General features: G+C 50.3%; 1 protein-coding gene across 6 annotated transcripts in view; it reads right to left on the minus strand.

The window, feature by feature from the left end:
- The window catches only part of xrra1 (X-ray radiation resistance associated 1), a 126,692-nt gene that overhangs the window by 13,251 nt on the left and 92,431 nt on the right, over positions 1–21,010 (minus strand). For all 6 annotated transcript variants that reach the window (XM_038817796.1, XM_038817793.1, XM_038817797.1 and 3 more), the window contains 3 exons: positions 9,704–9,822; positions 4,907–5,173; positions 880–1,033 (listed from right to left, as the gene is read on the minus strand). In XM_038817796.1, coding sequence (XP_038673724.1) covers positions 880–1,033; positions 4,907–5,173; positions 9,704–9,822 — 540 coding nt within the window. The remainder of the gene's footprint in view (positions 1–879; positions 1,034–4,906; positions 5,174–9,703; positions 9,823–21,010) is intronic.

Here is a 21,010-nt window from a genome sequence, read left to right on the forward strand (position 1 = left end):
GGGGGGGGGAATAAAATGGGCAGGTAGGAGAGTTGGGGTGTGGGGGGGAGGGATGTTAGGTATTTAGTTGATTTGGTTATTTGCAGCTCTGTTGGCTTGTTTTGTTTTGTGATTGTATTTGATGTGTAAATATATAAATGCCTCAATAAAATATTTTTCAAAAATCAAATAATGAGTGTGGGACATTTGGGGAATTCAGTCAACCAGATCCTTGACTGGGTGAAGCCACAAGTCTTAGAGGGGATAGGTTTGATGGACTGAGTGGCCTTTCTATTTTGTCTGTTTTGGTTCTACAGGATTTGGGGCATGATGGACAGAGGGGGTGGCTGGAGCAATATGGGTTTGGTAAATAGCGGTACCAGTGATCAGTGATGTCCAGGGATGCCACGTCTGGTGGGAATTATTCCTGGAGGTTACAGCCTCTCAACGTCAATACTCCGCCATACTCCGATAACAGTTAGAAGTCTTACAACACCAGGTTAAAGTCCAACCAGGTTAAAGTTCCGAAAGCTCGTGTTTGAAACAAACCTGTTGGACATTAACCTGGTGTTGTAAGACTTCTTACTCCGCCCACCCCACTCCAACGCCGGCATCTCCACATCAAACTCTGATAAAGCAGCCTTTTCCCCTTTCCTCCAACAGTTCTACAGCAAATACAGTGAAAAGTATTTTTTTAATGATCCAGTGTTCTTTTCTAAAACATTCTCTCATTGCAGTATCTTGGAGATTAATCCTCAAATTCGAGTTGGCAGCCCGAGCAGATATTCATAATATAAAACCAGTTGTTTACGGTACAAATAACTGGCGCTCTGTGAGAAGATTGGGCTGTATGTAAGGGGATGGGGAGTGGGTCTCGCAGTTGGGAACAGCATCTCTTACCAATTGGTTCCACAAAGTCAGGGTCAGTCTTTGCATCCAGAAGTTCCTCATAGCCTCTATATTTCTCAGGAAAATTTGTTGTTACCACGGATGGATCTATCTGCCTTTCCTTCAGGCTTTCCACATCTTCTCCATTTAGTGTTACATCATCAACCTTTGGTAAAAAATTGGGAGCAATGTATATTAGAATATACAAGACGATACACCATCACACTCTGTAAATTCACCGCTGCGTAGGGCCCCATTCCCCCAGTCTACCCCTGTAGCGTGAAAGTGTATTTCCTTCAGGGGCCGAAGCAGTTTCTTTTGGAAACCATTGTCTTTATTCCCACCAACGTCATGCAACAACCTCCAGCTCATTACCACTCACTGTATAAAAAGGTTTCCCCCAAAGTCCCCCTGTGCCTCCAAAATCTTAAATCTGCGTCCCCCGGGGGTGGCACGGTGGTGCAGTGGTTAGCACTGCTGCCTCATGGCGCCGATCCCAGCCCCGGGTCACTGTCCATGTGGAGTTTGCACATTCTCCCCGTGTCTGCGTGGGTCTCACCCCCATAACCCAAAGATGTGCAGGGTAGGTGGATTGGCAGCGCTAAATTGCCTCTTAATTGGGGGGGGGGGGAATCTGTGTCTTCCTGAGTCCTTATACCAACAAGTTTTCTTTGTCTACATTATCAAAATTTTCCTTAATCTTTGATGAGACCATCAATTCACGCGACACGTGGTTAGAAGTGAACAGTGGTTTTAATCGCCTTACAACAGAGCCTGCCTGTGACACGATGAACTCTAGATGAACTGCAGGCAGGCTCTCAGCATCAACCTTTATACTTCCGGTTAGGGGGGAGGAGCCGTGGGTGGAGCCAAGGGTGGAGCCCAGTACAAACTCCCATACACTCCCAGTGCATCTCCCCCTAGTGGCAGAGCAGCGCAACTGCTCATGTGCCGAGCTTACAGAGACATAGTAATACAGTGTGAATTATGCTACTGTGATTCACCACAATCTTGTATATTTCTGTTTGTGGGAGCTTGCTGTGCATAAATTGCTCCAGTTCCCAATGTTACAACACTGACTACAAAAGGGGGCGTGTGTGGCGCTTTGGGACGTACTCAGCTTGTGAAAGGTGTTGCATCAATGGGAGAAATAAGCAAAATACTGCGGATGATGGATTCTGAAACCAGAACAGAGGAAGCTGGAAAAAACTCAGCGGGTCTGGCAGCATCTCTCAGGAGAGACACAGAGTTAACGTTGTGAGTCACAGACCCTTCAACTGAACTGAATGGAGGGGCATTGTGAGAGCAAAAGATACTGCAAAAGGCAGAAGCTACTTTAAGAACACACAACAGATGGCCTGGTGTGAGTGGGGGGGGAGGGGGGCGGGGGGGGGGGGGGGGAGTGAGAGGGGCAGGGGGTGTGAGACGGAGAGGAGGTGTGAGAAGGGGAGGCGGTGAGATGGGGGAGGGGGTGCGAGGGGAAGGGGTGTGAGAGGGGGAGGATGTGAGGAGGTATGAGAGGGGAAGGGGGTGTGAGAGGGGGAGGAGGTGTGAGAGGGGGAGGAGGTATGTGACGGGGAGGGGGTGTGAAGGGGAGGGAGTGTGAGAGGGGGAGGGGGTGTGAGAGGGGGAGGATGTGAGGAGGTATGAGAGGGGGAGGGGGTGTGAGAGGGGGAGGGGGTGTGAGAGGAGGACGGGGTGTGAGGGGGAGGAGGTATGGGAGGGGGAGGGGGTGTGAGAGAGGGAGGATGTGAGGAGGTATGAGAGGGGGAGGGGGTGTGAGAGGGGGAGGGGGTGTGAGAGGGGGAGGGGGTATGAGAGGGGGAGGGGGTGTGAGAGGGGGAGGGGGTGTGAGAGGGGGAGGGGGCGTGAGAGGGGGACGGGGTGTGAGAGGGGGACGGGGTGTGAGAGGGGGATGGGGTATGAGAGGGGGAGGGGTGTGAGAGGGGGAGGGAGAGGGGGAGGGGGTATGAGAGGGGGAGGGGGTGTGAGAGGGGGAGGTGGTGTGAGAGGGGGAGGGGGTGTGAGAGGGGAGGGGGGTGTGAGAGGGGGAGGGGGTGTGAGAGGGGGAGGATGTGAGGAGGTATGAGAGGGGGAGGGGTGTGAGGGGGGAGGGGGTATGAGAGGGGGTGTGTGAGAGGGGGAGGGGGTGTTAGAGGGGGAGGGGGTGTGAGGGGGAGGGTGTGTGAGAGGGGGAGGGGGTGTGAGAGGGGGAGGGGGTGTGAGTGGGGGAGGGGGTGTGAGAGGGGGGGGTGTGAGAGGGGGAGGGGGTGTGAGAGGTGGAGTGGGTGTGAGAGGTGGAGGGGGTGTGAGAGGGGGAGGATGTGAGGAGGTATGAGAGGGGGAGGGGGAGTGAGAGGGGGAGGATGTGAGGAGGTATGAGAGGGGGAGGGGGTGTGAGAGGGGGAGGGAGTGTGAGAGGGGGAGGGGGTGTGAGAGGGGGAGGGGGTGTGAGAGGGGGAGGGGGTGTGAGAGGGGGAGGGAGTGTGAGTGGGGGAGGGGTGTGAGTGGGGGAGGGGGTGTGAGAGGGGGAGGGGGTGTGAGAGGGGGAGGGGGTGTGAGAGGGGGAGGGGGTGTGAGAGGGGGAGGGGGTGTGAGAGGGGGAGGGAGTGTGAGTGGGGGAGGGGTGTGAGTGGGGGAGGGGGTGTGAGAGGGGGAGGGGGTGTGAGAGGGGGAGGGGGTGTGAGAGGGGGAGGGGGTGTGAGAGGGGGAGGGGGTGTGAGAGGGGGAGGATGTGAGGAGGTATGAGAGGGGGAGGAGGTATGAGAGGGGGAGGAGGTATGAGAGGGGGAGGGGTGTGAGGGGGGAGGGGGTATGAGAGGGGGAGGGGGTGTGAGAGGGGGAGGGGGTGTGAGAGGGGGAGGGGGTGTGAGAGGGGGAGGGGGTGTGAGAGGGGGAGGGGGTGTGAGAGGTGGAGGGGGTGTGAGAGGGGGAGGATGTGAGGAGGTATGAGAGGGGGAGGGGGTGTGAGAGGGGGAGGATGTGAGGAGGTATGAGAGGGGGAGGGGGTGTGAGAGGGGGAGGGAGTGTGGGAGGGGGTGTGAGAGGGGGAGGGGGTGTGAGAGGGGGAGGGGTGTGGGAGGGGGAGGGGGTGTGAGAGGGGGAGGAGGTATGAGAGGGGGAGGAGGTATGAGAGGGGGAGGGGGAAGGATGTGAGGAGGTATGAGAGGGGGAGGAGGTGTGAGAGGGGGAGGAGTTATGAGAGGGGGAGGAGTTATTAGAGGGGGAGGGGTTGTGAGAGGGGGAGGAGGTATGAGAGGGGGAGGATGTGAGGAGGTATGAGAGGGGAAGGGGGTGTGAGAGGGGGAGGAGGTGTGAGAGTGGGAGGAGGTATGAGAGGGGGAGGGGAGGATGTGAGGAGGTATGAGAGGGGGAGGGGATGTGAGAGGGGGAGGGGATGTGAGAGGGGGAGGAGGTATGAGAGGGGGAGGGGGTGTGAGAGTGGGAGGAGGTATGAGAGGGGGAGGGGAGGATGTGAGGAGGTATGAGAGTTGGAGGGGGTGTCTTGCTTGAGACAATACATGTCTGGTTTATTGAAACAAAAGGGAGGGTTTAGGATGGAGGAGAAAAGTCAAAATCTAATGTTGCTGAACTCAGCATTAAGTCTGGAGGGTTGCAATGTGCCTAATCAGAAGCTGAGGTGCTGCTCCTCCAGTTTGTGTTGGGCTTCACTGGAGCCTTACAGCAGGTCAAGGACGGACATGTGGGCAGGGGAGCAAGGTGCTGAATTAAAATGGTGACGGCAGGAAGGTTGGATCATGCTTCTGAACCTCAGCAAAGATGTCGCCCAGTCTGTGTTTAGTCTCCTCCAGGGAGAGCAGACCACACTGGGAGCAGTGAATACAATGAACCAAATTGAAGGATGTGCAAGTGAAACACTGGTTAACCTGAAAGATGCTGGCAGACCTGCTGGCTTTCCAGTGTCCGCTGTTCTTGTATAAACAGGAACCTTTCCCACATTCCTGAATCCACTGTGCCATTAGTTCCACCTTTTGACAGAAAGCTGTCTATTAATCTCTGTAACTTTCACGGGACTGACCTGAGTTATGAAGAATCCCTCTGTTCCCTTTTCTTTATCTAGTGTTTGGGATTTCCCTTCAAAGGAGCGATCTTGCAGTTTGCAGGGTATTTGAAAATGTGATGTTGATGACATTAGTTCTGTGCAGATATCAAATGAAGTTGGAGTTTCGAGCTCTGGGTCCTCATCCTGCATCCTGCCTTCTTCAACCTGGTCCATCCCCAGGAGCTGCTCAGCAGTTTCCAACATCGGGACATATTTCGGGATCTTTGGAATGTGACTGTCGACCTGGAATAACAAGCAGGAAATGTGAATCTTATTACTGGAAAAATATCGAGGCGGCAGGAAGTGAGGAATCCTGAAAATGCAAAGCTCCTGACCCTCGCACTCCTGACCCTCACACTACTGACCTTTGCACTTCTGACCATCGCACTCCTGACCTTGGCACTCCTGATCTTGGCACTACTGACCCTCGCACTCCTGACCCTCGCACTCCTGACCCTCGCACTACTGACCTTTGCACTCCTGACCCTCGCACACCTGACCTTTGCACTCCTGATCTTGGCACTACTGACCCTCACACTACTGACCCTCACATTCCTGACCCTCGCACTCCTGACCCTCGCACTACTGACCCTCGCACTACTGACCCTCGCACTCCTGACCCTCGCACTCCTGACCCTCGCACTCCTGACCCTCACACTACTGACCTTTGCACTCCTGACCCTCGCACTCCTGACCTTTGCACTCCTGATCTTGGCACTAATGAAAATGAAAATCGCTTATTGTCACGAGTCGGCTTCAATGAAGTTACTGTGAAAAGCCCCTAGTCGCCACATTCCGGCGCCTGTCCGGGGAGGCTGGTACGGGAATCGAACCGTGCTGCTGGCCTGCTTGGTCTGCTTTATAAGCCAGCGATTTAGCCTTGTGAGCTAAACCAGCCCCTACTGACCCTCACACTACTGACCCTCACATTCTTGACCTTCGCACTCCTGACCTTTGCACTCCTGATCTTGGCACTACTGACCCTCGCACTCCTGACCCTCGCACTCCTGACCCTCGCACTCCTGACCCTCACACTACTGACTTTCACACCACTGACCCTCACACCACTGACCCTCACACCACTGACCCTCGCACTCCTGACCCTCACACGACTGATCGTTGCATTCCTGACCCTTGCACTCCTGACCCTTGCACTCCTGACCCTCACACTCCTGACCTTTGCACTTCTGACCCTCGCACTCCTGACCTTTGCACTCCTGATCTTGGCACTACTGACCCTCGCACTCCTGACCCTCGCACTCCTGACCCTCGCACTACTGACCTTTGCACTCCTGACCCTCGCACTCCTGACCTTTGCACTCCTGATCTTGGCACTACTGACCCTCACACTACTGACCCTCACATTCCTGACCCTCGCACTCCTGACCTTTGCACTCCTGATCTTGGCACTACTGACCCTCGCACTCCTGACCCTCGCACTCCTGACCCTCGCACTCCTGACTCTCGCACTCCTGACCCTCACACTCCTGACCCTCACACTACTGACCTTTGCACTCCTGACCCTCGCACTCCTGACCTTTGCACTCCTGATCTTGGCACTAATGAAAATGAAAATCGCTTATTGTCACGAGTAGGCTTCAATGAAGTTACTGTGAAAAGCCCCTAGTCGCCACATTCCGGCGCCTGTCCGGGGAGGCTGGTAAGGGAATCGAACCGTGCTGCTGGCCTGCTTGGTCTGCTTTATAAGCCAGCGATTTAGCCTTGTGAGCTAAACCAGCCCCTACTGACCCTCACACTACTGACCCTCACATTCTTGACCCTCGCACTCCTGACCTTTGCACTCCTGATCTTGGCACTACTGACCCTCGCACTCCTGACCCTCGCACTCCTGACCCTCACACTACTGACTTTCACACCACTGACCCTCACACCACTGACCCTCACACCACTGACCCTCGCACTCCTGACCCTCACACGACTGATCGTTGCATTCCTGACCCTCGCACTCCTGACCCTTGCACTCCTGACCCTCACACTCCTGACCCTCACACTCCTGACCCTCGCACTCCTGACCCTCGCACTCCTGACCCTCGCACTCCTGACCCTCGCACTCCTGACCCTCGCACTCCTGACCCTCGCACTCCTGCCCCTCGCACTGCTGACCCTCGCACTCCTGACCCTCGCACTCCTGACCCTCGCACTCCTGACCCTCGCACTCCTGACCCTCGCACTCCTGCCCCTCGCACTGCTGACCCTCACTCTCCTGACCTTCGTGCTCCTGACCCTTGCACCCCTGACCCTCGCACTCCTGACCCTCGCACTCCTGCCCCTCGCAATCCTCACCCTCGCACTCCTGACCCTCGCACTCCTGACCCTCGCACTCCTGACCCTCGCACTCCTGACCCTCGCACTCCTGCCCCTCGCACTGCTGACCCTCACTCTCCTGACCTTCGTGCTCCTGACCCTTGCACCCCTGACCCTCGCACTCCTGACACTCACACTCCTGCCCCTCGCAATCCTCACCCTCGCACTCCTGACCCTCGCACTCCTGACCCTCGCACTCCTGCCCCTCGCACTCCTGACCCTCGCACTCCTGACCCTCGCGCTCCTGACCCTCGCGCTCCTGACCCTCGCGCTCCTGACCCTCGCAATCCTGCCCCTCGCACTCCTGACCCTCGCAATCCTCACCCTCGCACTCCTGACCCTCGCACTCCTGACCCTCGCACTCCTGACCCTCGCACTCCTGACCCTCGCACTCCTGACCCTCGCGCTCCTGACCCTCGCGCTCCTGACCCTCGCAATCCTGACCCTCGCACTCCTACTCCTCGTACTCCTGCCCCTCGCAATCCTGACCCTCGCAATCCTGACCCTCGCACTCCTGACCCTCGCACTCCTGACCCTCGCACTCCTGACCTTTGCGCTCCTGACCCTCGAACACCTGCCCCTCGCAATCCTGACCCTCGCACTCCTACTCCTCGTACTCCTGCCCCTCGCAATCCTGCCCCTCAAACTCCTGACCCTCGCACTCCTGACCCTCGCACTCCTGACCTTCGCACTCCTGACCTTCGCACTCCTGCAGCAAGAAGCCAGGAGCCAGGTTGTTGGTTTATAATTTACAATTTTTTTTAAAATTGAGCATTCCATGGATTCCAAAGCCCAACATGCTGATTAAAAGTCCTGAAATTCCAAGTCATGGAAAATGAACTGTGAAATATTTAATCACCTTAAAACAGTGATTCCAGCAATGAGTAAGCGAGAGAGATGGCAAAAATAAAAATAGAAAACTGTACCCTCCTCAGCTTTCAGAAACCAGAGACCAGAAACCATGTGTGATCAAACCATCATCTCCTGGTGCACAGAGACTTGGGGGGAGGCGAGGAGAATGTTTTTTGTTGTGATCTGAACACGCTGCAGATTCAACAGTAATTTTCAAAATGAAATTGGATAAATACCTCTGTTGGCAGGGGAATGGGGCAATGTGGGAATGGGATGGCTCCAGCAAAAGAGCTAGCATAGGTACAATGGGCTGAATGCCCACCTTCCTTATGACTCTAGGCAGAATTCCTGTCTTCTTTTACTGGCGACCCTTGAGTAACTTACACACAGGCAATTCAAGAAGCCCCCATTTAACCTAGAGTGAGAATCGGATGAAGTTCACTGTTAAATCTCTTCCCTCAGCAGTGGGAGGCCTGGTCACCAGTACGCAGGACACTGATATCGAGGCAGCAGGATGGGGTCAACTCGGAACCGGGATCCCACCTGCACAGCTTAAAATCACAGCTGTTCTAAATACTCAAGGGGGCATTCTGCACACTTCAGGGGAGCACACCTACTGCCTACTCCAAGGAACTGGTTAAAATTCACCACAGCGGGGCTGGGAGGTGGGCGGGAAAGACACCAGCCAGATTTGATCTACCTGTCCACCTATTCTTTGCCAGGCAGCTGGGGTTAGAGCCAGTCACAGTGAGAGTGGACAGTATATTTTACCTATCTCTAATCTCCTCCAGCTTTCCCTCAATGTCTCTGCTTTGCTCCAGTACTGGCCTCCTGTACATCACTAATCCCTCATTGCTCCACCATTATCAGCCGTCCATTCTGCCACCTGTGCCCCAAGCTCTTGAATTCCTTCCCTAACCCTCTCCGCCTCTCTTACCTTTTCAGATGTTCCTTAAATCTACAATTTGGCCAAGATCACCTGCCCTGATTCTCTTTATGAGGCTGGGCGTGATATTGTGTTTGTTAATTGTGGTGGTATGAATGGGAGCACTGCCATTGGTGCAGAGAACTGGTTTCCCATTGGCTTTAGCTGGTCATGTGCCTCTCGGCCGATGGGCTGAGACTAGTCATGTGACTGCTCACCAATTGGTCGAGGGGCAAGTAGACCCCGCCTCTGAGGCGGGGTATAAGTACCCAGAGTTCCCGGCGGTCGGCCTTTCTCTGTAGTCGACCACTGGGCTAACATCGAGCTTATTAAAGCCTAAGTTTGGACCTTCATCGTGTCTCGCGTCCAATTGATGGTACATCATTAATGTTCCAGCAAATTGCCTTGGGAAGTTTTACAACAGTAAAGGAAACTATGCAAATGCGATTGCTGTTTACAAAAATCTTTCTTGACATCTGCACTAAACTTGCCCAAATAACTCTGATCTTGTCTTCTTGCTCTACATAGTTTTTTTCGGTTCACTTTTTCTATCCCATTACAAATCTTTTAAACCTCTGAAATGTCTCAGATTCGGCAGTGTGTCCAGGGGTAGAGTGGAGCTGGGGTTTCCTGGAGAACACGTTACTGATGGCTGGCGTATCTATATTTACCTTGCGTTTTTGATTGAAGATTCTGATGACTGGTGGTTTCTGAGGATAGCCAGGCTTCTTTCTGATCACCTCGATACCGAGTCTGTCCTCGAACATGGAGAGCACCAGCAGTTGCTTCGCTGTGAGGCAAACCCAAAGGTTTCAGGGTAAGAATGGTCATTACACACAGATTCTGCAAAGCCATGTCACCCAGAGGCATGAATCCACCCTCTGATAATCACAGCAAACATCCCTTGGTTCAGACACAACACTAGATAGTGTCATTGCCCTCAGCCCTGCCCCCTCTGTCCATGGAAAAGACCAGGGTCAGATCGTCTACTGAATCCACAGAATCCCTAAAAGGAGGCCATTCAGCCCATCAAGTCTGCACTGACCTCCCCGAAACAGCACTCTTAACTAGGCCTAATCCCCAGTCTATCCCCGTAACTCCACACATTGGTCATGGCCAATCCACCTAACCTGCACATCTCTGGAACCGGAGCACCCGGAGGAAACCCACGCAGACACAGGGAGGATGTGCAGACTCCTCCCAGACAGTCACCCAAGGCTGGAATTGAACCCAAGTCCACAGCGCTGTGAGGCAGCAGTGCTAACTGCAGGCTGCTCGTGCACAGGGTGTGAATCCCAATTTGACTATTTCATTGTGGGACATCACAGCCGAGGCGCTACCTCTGCTTAGATGATACCCAATTACGAGCACTTTTTGCACCAGGAATCTGAGCTGATTTCTCTCCTTCCCCATCTATCTCTGTCTTAAAGACACTCAGTGATTTGGCCTCCACAGCCTTCTGCGGCAAAGAGTTCCACAGATTCACCACCCTCTGACTGAAGAAACTCCTCCTCATCTCTGTTTTAAAGGATTGTCCTTCAGTCTGAGATGGTGCCCTCTGGTTCTAGTTTGTCTGACTAGTGAAAATAGCCTCTCCGTGTCCACTCTATACTGGCCTCACAGTGCCCTGTAAGTTTCAATAAGACTCCACCCTCATCCTTCTAAACACCAACGAGTACAGGCCCAGAGTCCCCAACCACTCTTCATACGACAAACATGGTAGCACAGTGGTTAGCACTGTTGCTTCACAGCGCCAGGGACCCGGGTTTGATTCCCGGCTTGGGTCACTGTCTGTTTTGGAGTCCGCACGTTCTCCCTATGTCTGCGCGTGTTTCCTCCGGGTGCTCCGGTTTCCTCCCACAAGTTCGGTTCCCGGCTGGGTCACTGTCTGTGTGGAGTCTGCACATCCTCCCCGTGTGTGCGTGGGTTTCCTCCGGGTGCTCCGGTTTCCTCCCACAGTCCAAAGATGTGCGGGTTAGGTGGATTGGCCATGCTAAATTGCCCATAGTGTCCTAAAAAGTAAGGTTAAGGGGTGGGGGGTTGTTAGGTTACAGGTATAGGGTGGATACGTGGGTTTGAGTAGGGTGATCATGGCCCGGCACAACATCGAGGGCCGAAGGGCCTGTTCTGTGCTGTACTGTTCTATGATTCTATGTTCTAAGTCCCGAAAGACGTGCTCGTTAGGTGAATTGGACATTCTGAATTCTCCCTCCGTGTACTCAAACAGGCGCCGGAATGTGGCGACTAGGGGATTTTCACAGTAACTTCATTGCAGTGTTAATGTAAGCCTACTTGTGACACACATAAAGATTATTATTATTAAGCTCTTCATTTCAGGAATTATTCTTGTGAACATCCTGAGGCACACCACTAATCACTAATCCTGAAAAATACCCCTTTATAATAATAATTTTTATTAGTGTCACAAGTTTCTCCAGAACCCTCTCCTTAGTGATAGCCACTACACTCACCTCTGCCCTCTGATTCTCCTGAAGTCTGGTGTATTCCACCGTGAAAACTGATGCAAAGTAACTATTCAGTTCCTGTGCCATTTCTTTGTTTCCTATTGTTACTTCTCCAGCCACATTTTCCAGTGGTCCAATGTCTATTTTTGCCTCTCTCTTACCTTTTATATATTGAAAAAACTCTTCCTATCTTCTTTTATATTATTAGCTAGCTTACACTCATATTTCACCTTCTCCCCCCTTATTGCTTTTTTTGGTTGTCCTCTGCTCACTTTTAACGGCTTCCCAATTCTCTGGCTTCCCACTAATCCTCGCCACTTTGTATGCTTTTTCTTTAGCTTTTATGATGTCATTGACTTCCCTCATCAGCCATGGATGCCTTGTCCTCCCCTTTTTCTGTTGTGCCTCCCAACTAACGCCCAAAAACTCCTGCCATTGCTGTTCCACTGTCTTCCCTGCTAGGCTCCTTTTCCAATCAACTGTGGCCTGCTCCTCCCTCATGTCTTTGTAGTTACCATTATTTAATTGTAATACCGTTACATCTGATTGCAGCTTCTCCCTCACAAATGGCAGGGTAAATTCTATCATATTGTGGTCACTGCTCCCTAAGGGTTCCTTCACCTGAAGTATTCTCCTGCTCACAGCCCACAATACACACCTCCGGAGGAACAGAAGAACATAGGAAATAGAAACAACGCCTTGAGCAGCTCCGACATTCAACACGATCATGGCTCATCCTCAATTTCATCTCCACTTTCCTGCTGTTCCCTTTATCCTGATTTCCCTCGGCCAAATATCTGTCTCTACCAGCCTTGAATACAGTCATTGATGGAGCATTCACAACTCTCCACGCTAGAGAATTCCAAAGATTCACAGACAAACTTTTCCTCGTCTCAGTTTGAAATAATTGTCTCCTCATCTTGAGATTGCGCCCCTGTTTTTTAGATGCCCCAGACGAGGCAGGATGGGGGGTGGGGGGAACGGTGGGGGGGAAGGACAACCTCATAGTATCTTCCCAGTCAAGTTCTTTCATAATCTATTGTATGTTTCAATGAGACCACCTCTCATTCTTCGGAACTCCGGAGAATCTAAATGCCATTTACTCAGCCTCTCACCCCAGAAACTGATGTAATGAACCTTTCAAAGAGTCACCTCAAATGCAGGCATATCTGTTCTTAAATATGGAGACTAAAACTGCACAGTATTCAAGGTTGGGTCTCACCAAAGATCTGGGAAATTGGAGCAAGCCTTCCCTATTCCTGTACTCTAATCCTCCTGCAATAAAGGAAGTCTGTCCTGTGCTATGAAACACTAATTCTGTAACAGAGGGCAAACCAACACTTTATTATCTTATAAAACTTTGCTGTACAGAAACCCCCCAGCTTCCTTTGGCCATTCTTTGTGTTCTACCTTCACTCTCCACCCTTTTCCCAGCCAATGTTCCAGATGTTTGTCAGTTGAGGGTTTACAGCCTCTGTCCTCACCCAGCACCGAGTAGCGTGTGAGGGTCTGTGTCCCTTCAGTGTTCTCATTCTCGATAAAGAAGTGGGAGGTTTAGAAACTGCCAACCCCATATTTCGTGGCAAAGGCTGACGAGGCAACATTTAAAGCAAAAAAGGAACTCATTTTTCCAGCTACTTTCACAACCTCGGTGGTACAGGCAATCACTTCTTGAATTTACACACAGCAAGATTCACAAGCAGCAATGAGATAAATGGCCAGGCAGTCTCGTTCTGAACATGAACATAGAACAGGTAAGCACAGAAGAGGCCCTTCGGCCCTCGATGTTGTGCCGAGCTTTGTCTGAAACCAAGATCAAGCTATCCCACTCCCTGTCATTCTGGAGTGCTCCATGTGCCTATCCAATAACCGCTTGAAAGTTCCTCAAGTCTCCGACTCCACTATCACAGCAGGCAGTCCATTCCACACCCTAACCACTCTCTGAGAAAATAATCTACCTCGGACATCCCTCCAATATCTCCCACCCTGAATCTTATAGTTATGCCCCCTTATAACAGCTTCATCCACCCGAGGAAATAGTCTCTGAACGTCCACTCTATTTATCCCCCTCATTATCTAATAAACCTCTATTAAGTCGCCTCTCATCCTCCTCCTCTCCAAAGAGAAAAGCCCTCGCTCCCTCAACCTTTCCTTATAAGACCTATCCTGCAAACCAGGCAGCATGCTAGTAAATCTCCTTTGCACCCTTTCCAATGCTTCCACATCATTCCTATGAAATGAAATGAAAATCGCTTATTGTCACGAGTAGGCTTCAAATGAAGTTACTGTGAAAAGCCCCTAGTCGCCACATCCGGCGCCTGTTCGGGGAGGGGAATCGAACCGTGCTGCTGGCCTGCTTCGTCTGCTTTTAAAGCCAGCAATTTAGCCCTGTGCTAAACAGCCCCTATAATGAGGTGACCAGAACTGCACACAATACTCCAAATGTGGTCTCACCAGGGTCATGTCTAGTTGCAGCATAACCCCACGGCTCTTAAACTCAAGCCCCCTGTTAATAAACGCTAATACACTATAGGCCTTCTTCACGGCTCTATCCACTTTGTGTGGCAACCTCAGAGATCTGTGGACATGAAACCCAAGATCTCTCTGTTCCTCCACATTCCTCAGAACCCTGCCGTTGACCCTGTAATCCGCATTCAAATGCTTCCTCGCGGGTACATGACATTCGAGAAGAAGAGGAAGCTGGGTAAAAGTGGAGGGGCACCACTGTTAATCAAGGATGACATTTGTGCAATAGTTAGAGATGACCTTGGTTCAGGAAATCAAGATGTAGTATCAGTTTGGCTGGAGATGCAGAATACTAGGGGAAAGAAGTCACCAATGGATGTGGTCTACAGACCTCCTTACAGTAACTGCAATGTTTGTTCTCGTGCGCACATGTGCATCCTCAGCCTGCTGCACTGTTCCAGTGAAGCCCAGCACAAGCTGGAGGAACAGCACCTCATCTTCCCATTAGACACGTTACAGGCCTCAGGACTCGCCACTGAGTTCAACAACTTAACACCCATCTTAACCCCTTTTTAATATCCCACACATTGCTGTCTCAATGCCAAAACGCTCCTCCTCCTCATCCCCCACAACCGAGTCGTCTATCCCTTGTTCTTACCTTTTCTACACTTTGTTGTAATCTCTTCCAGCTACAGTCGAGTATTTTAAAAAAATATATTTTTCTTCAAGGCTTTTACATATATTCACAAAAAATATCAGAAGACCAAAACATTGGGCAGCACGGTGGGGCAGTGGTTAGCACTGCTGCCTCACGGCGCTGAGGTCCCAGGTTCGATCCCGGCCCCGGGTTACTGTCCGTGTGGAGTTTGCACATTCTCCCCGTGTTTGCGTGGGTTTCACCCCCACAACCCAAAGATGTGCAGGGCAGGTGGATTGGCCACACTAAATTAGGGGCTGGTTTAGCACAGGGCTAAATCGCTGGCTTTTAAAGCAGGCCAGCAACATGGTTCAATTCCCGTACCAGCCTCCCCGAACAGGTGCCGGAATGTGGTAACTAGGGGCTTTTCAAGGTAACTTCATTGAAGCCTACTCGTGACAATAAGCGTTTTTCATTTTCATTTTCAAATGCCCCTTAATTGGAAAAAAAAAGACATGGAATTGAGTAATGTGACAAGATTAATTAATAACCTCAGAGTAAAGGAACCCTCAGGTAGCTGTAACCACCACATGGTTGAATTTTACATCCAGTTTGAAAGAGAAAAGTGAGGTCTAAGACTAGTATTTTAAACTTTAAAAATGCGGTCACTTGAGACAATAAAGCAGGTAGTCAAATGTGTTGTTTCAAAGAAGGAACTTCTTTATATAAATAAATAACAACGGTTGACAATAACAGTAACTCAGCAGATCAGTAGTAACAGTAATAACTATGAAAACAGGAGCTCTAGTAAAACAGATCTTGGTTACAGGTCACCTCTTGCAGACTGAAAAGCCCACCTAAACTCCACACATGCTCAGAACCCTCAACAGTTTTCAGTAAAGCAATTACGTAGGAGACGTGGAGGCATGACGGCACAGTGGTTAGCACTGCTGCCTCACACCGCCAGGTTCAATTACAGGTGACTGTCTATGTGGAGTTTGGACTTTCTCCCTGTGTCTGCGTAGATTTTCTCTGGGAACACCGGTTTCCTCCCAGTCCAACGATGTGCAGATTAGGTGGATTGGCCATGCTAAAATGTCCCTGGTGTCCCAAAATCTGCAGGTTAGGTGAGGTGCAGGGGTAGGATGGGAGCCTGGTTAGGGTGATTTTTCAGAGGGTTGTGTGTAATCGATGGGCTGATTGGCCTCCTTCTGCTCTGTACAGATTCTATGATTCTATGAATGTATTATAAGAACACTCTGTACTCAAAATGTCACCTGTAACAAAGGGCAATTATACGGACGGGAAAGATGGGCTAGTGAAGTGAACTGGGACACAAGGCTAGGGGGTAGACCCGTGCAAATTTGAAAAACCATTTTAAACATTATATTTAGCATTTTACATTTATAGTGGAAATCTAGTGCTAGGAAGCATATAGTTAGCAACTTATTTTAATTTAATAAGTATTTATTTTTAAATAAATGTATTAATTAGTTCTAGAAATGGCAGTTAGAAGGATAAAATGTTTCACTTGTGAGATGTGGGACATCCGCGAAGCTTCCAGCATTCCAGCCAACTACATCTGCAGAAAGTGCACCAAATGCAGCTCCTCACAGACCAAATGGATCGGTTGGAGCAGCAGTTGGATGCACTTAGGAACACGCAGGTGGTGGAAAGTGCCATAGACAGGAGTTTTAGAGATGTGGTCACACCCAAGGTGCAGGAGGATAGATGGGTGACTGCTAGAAGGGCAGGCAGTCAGTGCAGGAATACCCCGTGGCTGACCCTCTCTAACAAGTATACCCTTTTGGATTCTGTTGGGGGATATGGAAAACAGCAGCAGCCAGAGCAGTGGCACCACGGCTGGCTCTGTTGTTAAGCAGGGAGGGACAAAGCGCAGAAGAGCAATAGTTATAGGGGGCTGTGTAGTCAGGGGCACAGATAAACACTTCTGTGGATGTGAAAGAGACTCCAGGATGGTATGTTGCCTCCCTGGTGCCAGGGTCCAGGATGTCTCTGAATGGGCAACGGCACTCTGAAGGGGTAGCGTGCACAACCAGAGATCATGGTACACATGGTAACGACATAAGAAGGAAGAATAATGAGGTCTTAGAGCAGGAGTTCAGGGAGTTATGCCACCAGTGGTGACTACCACACTAATTGTAACAGTATTCATGAGGAACTGAAGAATCTAGATTGGGGGCGGATGTTTGAGGGTAAATCAGTTGATAGGAATTCAGGACCGGCATGTACCTATGAGGAAGAAGGATAAGTATGACAAGTTTCCGGCAGCATGGTGCCCAGTGGTTAGCACTGCTGCCTCACGGCGCCGAGGTCCCATGTTCGATCCCGGCTCTGGGTCACTGTCCGTGCGGAGTTTGCACATTCTCCCCGTGTTTGTGTGGGTTTCACCCCCACATCCCAAAGATGTGGAGGTAGGTGGATTGGCCACGCTAAATTGCCCCTTAATTTGAAAAAATTAGTTGGGTATTGGAAAAAATGAATTGGGTACTCTAAATTTAATTTTTAAAAAGTATGGCAGGTTTCGGGAAACTTGGATAGCGAGGGACATTGTGGGCCTTGTCCAAAAGAAAAAGGAGGTATTTGTAAGGGCTAGAAGGCTGGGAACAAAGTTCATGAGGAATATAAGGAAAATAGGAAGGGACTTAAGCAAAGAGTCAGGAGGGCTAAAGGGGTTATGAAAAATAATTGGCAAATAGGATTAAGGAAAATTCCAGGGCTTTTTACAAGTAAATAAAAAGCAAGAAGGTAGCCAGAGAAAGTGTTGGTCCACTCAACGACAGAGGAGGGAATCTACGTGTGGAATCAGAGGAAATGGGCGAGGTACTAAATGAAGACTTTGCATCAGTATTCACCAAAGAAAAGGACATGGTGAATGATGAGTCTGGGGAAGGATGTGTAGATAGTCTGGGTCACATTGAGATCAAAAAGGTGTTGTTGGGTGTCTTAAAAACATTAAGGTAAATAAGTCCCCAGGGTCTAATGGGATCTACCCCAGAATACTGAGGGAGGCAAGGGAGGAAATTGTTGGGGACTTAACAGAAAATCGGGCTCTTCTGCCCACCCAGTGGTCAACAGAGCAGCTAGTGGAGTTTCTGAATGCTAAGTTCAGCCAGCAGAGGTCATGGAACACCTGGCCAAAGTGGTGCAGTAGAGATGGAGAGAGTGGACCAGAGTCTGGAGTCCCAGGGCCGGGCGATCCAGAAAGTGGAGGAGGCGGTGGGGGAACCTCATTGGTGGCCGAGGTGAACCACTCCAGAAGGCAAAATTTGATGATTGTAGGGATGCATCAAAGGTGCAGAGGCCGGCACGAAGTGGCCAAAATGCTGGAGCAGTTAAATCTTTTTTGTAACTCTTTTTATTAATGTCACAAGTAGGCTTACATTAACACTATAATGAAGTTACAGTGAAAATCCCCTAACGCCACACTCCAGCACCTGTTCAGGTACACAGAGGGAGAATTCAGAATGTCCAATTCACCTAACAAGCACGTCATTCGGGCCTTGTGGGAGGAAACCGGAGCACCCGGAAGAAACCCCCAACATTGTGACTGCCCCCTTCTTATTCCTGAACTCTACCCATATAGCCTCACTGCCCTCTGAGGTGTCCTCCCGTAGTACAGCTGTGACATTCAAGTAGGGTGCTCGTTCCAAGGGCTGGTGCAGACTCGATGGGCTGAATGGCCTCCTTCTGCACTGTAAATTATATGATTCTATATGTTATGATTCTATTCCCTCTCACTCTTCTAAACTCCAATGAATATAATCCTAACCAACTTCGCCTCTCCTCATATCACAGTCCCGCCATCCCAGGAATCAGCCTGGTAAACCTTTGGATCATTGTCAAAGCTTTGTCAAAATATACTCACTCCGGAATAAAGCAGGTTAACCCAAAGGAGGGAGTGCAACAAAAGTTTACCATACTGATTCCTGGTATGTTTGGATTGACATTGAGTTGGAGATTGAATCGGTTAGGATTGTATTCGCTGGAGTTCAGAAGAATGAGGGGGGATCACATAGAAACCTATAAAATTCTAACAGGACTGGACAAGGTAGATGCAGGAAGCATGTTCCCGATGGTGGGGGAGTCCAGAACCAGGGGTCAATGTAATATACTCACTAATAAATCCAATAGAGAATTCAGAATGAGAATTCTCATGTAGAAACTAGTTGTGTGGTTAACAGTACTGTGAGAATGTGGACCTACAGGGAGCAGTTGAGGTAGAGGAGAGATGTATTCACTGGGAATCTGGATTACCAAATGAAGACGAAAGGAAAGATATGGTGATAGGCTGAGACAAAGAGGAGTGGGAGGATGCACGTATGGAGAATAAACATCCAGCATGGATCTGAATAGAGAAGCACATGGAATGTAATGGCAAGTGATAAATTGGATTCAAAATTGGCTCAGAGGTAGGAAGCAACGGGTAATGGCTAATGGGTGATTTTGTGACTGGAAGACTATATCCAGTGGGGCTCCACAAGGCGCAGTACCAGTTAGATAGATAGAGAAATACAGCACAGAACAGGCCCTTCGGCCCACGATGTTGTGCCGAACTTTTGTCCTAGGTTAATCATAGAATTTTGGACACTAAGGGCAATTTATCATGGCCAATCCACCCAATCTGCACATCTTTGGACTGTGGGAGGACACCGGAGTACCCAGAGGAAACCCACGCACACGGGGAGGATGTGCAGACTCCACACAGACAGTGACCCAAGTCGAAATCGAACCTGGGACCCTGGAGCTGTGAAGCAATTGAGCTATCCACAATGCTACCATGCTGCCCTTAAGAAGAAATTAATCTACACTCCATTTTTCTATCCTAATCCATGTACCTATCCAATAGCCGCTTGAAGGTCCCTAACATTTCCGACTCAACTACTACCACAGGCAGTGCATTCCATGCCCCCACTACTCTCTGGGTAAAGAACCTACCTCTGACATCCCCCCTATATCTTCCACCATTCACCTTAAATTTATGTCCCCTTGTAATGGTTTGTTCCACCCGGGGAAAAAGTCTCTGACTGTCTACTCTATCTATTCCCCTAATCATCTTATAAAAGTTCTCTTGCTTTTTATGGTGTGTATATCAATTACTTAGATTCAAATCTAAGTACAAGGGTAAGTGATGTCTCGGATCGTGTTTTCCGGGTCCTTAAGGGGGAGGGGGAGCAGCCCCAAGTCGTAGTCCACATTGGCACTAACGACATAGGTAGGAAAGGGGACAAGGATGTCAGGCAGGCCTTTAGGGAGCTAGGATGGAAGCTCAGAGCGAGAACAAACAGAGTTGTTATCTCTGGGTTGTTGCCCGTGCCACGTGATAGTGGGATGAGGAATAGGGAGAGAGAGCAACTAAACACGTGGCTACAGGGATGGTGCAGGCGGGAGGGATTCAGATTTCTGGATAACTGGGGCTCTTTCTGGGGAAGGTGGGACCTCTATAGACAGGATGGTCTACATCTGAACCTGAGGGGCACCAATATCCTGGGGGGGAGATTTGTTAGTGCTCTTTGGGGGGGTTTAAACTAATTCAGCAGGGGCATGGGAACCTGGATTGTAGTTTTGGGGTACGGGAGATTGAGAGTATAGAGGTCAGGAGCACAGATTTGACTTCGCAGGAGGGTGCCAGTGTTCAGGTAGGTGGTTTGAAGTGTGTCTACTTCAATGCCAGGAGTATACAAAATAAGGTAGGGGAACTGGCAGCATGGGTTGGTACCTGGGACTTCGACGTTGTGGCCATTTCAGAGACATGGATAGAGCAGGGACAGGAATGGTTGTTGCAGGTTCCGGGGTTTAGGTGTTTTAGTAAGCTCAGAGAAGGGGGCAAAAGAGGGGGAGGTGTGGCGCTGCTAGTCAAGGACAGTATTACGGTGGCGGAAAGGATGCTAGATGGGGACTCTTCTTCTGAGGTAGTATGGGCTGAGGTTAGAAACAGGAAAGGAGAGGTCACCCTGTTGGGAGTTTTCTATAGGCCACCTCATAGTTCTAGGGATGTAGAGGAAAGGATGGCGAAGATGATTCTGGAAAAGAGCGAAAGTAACAGGGTAGTTGTTATGGGAGACTTTAACTTTCCAAATATTGACTGGAAAAGATATAGTTCGAGTACATTAGATGGGTCGTTCTTTGTACAATGTGTGCAGGAGGGTTTCCTGACACAATATGTTGACAGGCCAACAAGAGGCGAGGCCACATTGGATTTGGTTTTGGGTAATGAACCAGGCCAGGTGTTAGATCTGGAGGTAGGTGAGCACTTTGGAAACAGTGACCACAATTCGGTGACCTTTACGTTAGTGATGGAAAGGGATAAGTATACCCCGCAGGGCAAGAGTTATAGCTGGGGGAAGGGCAATTATGATGCCATTAGACATGACTTAGTATGTGTTGGA

The sequence above is a fragment of the Scyliorhinus canicula genome, chromosome 14 (genome assembly GCF_902713615.1).
Source record: "Scyliorhinus canicula chromosome 14, sScyCan1.1, whole genome shotgun sequence".
In the NCBI taxonomy this organism is placed as follows: Eukaryota; Metazoa; Chordata; class Chondrichthyes; order Carcharhiniformes; family Scyliorhinidae; genus Scyliorhinus; species Scyliorhinus canicula.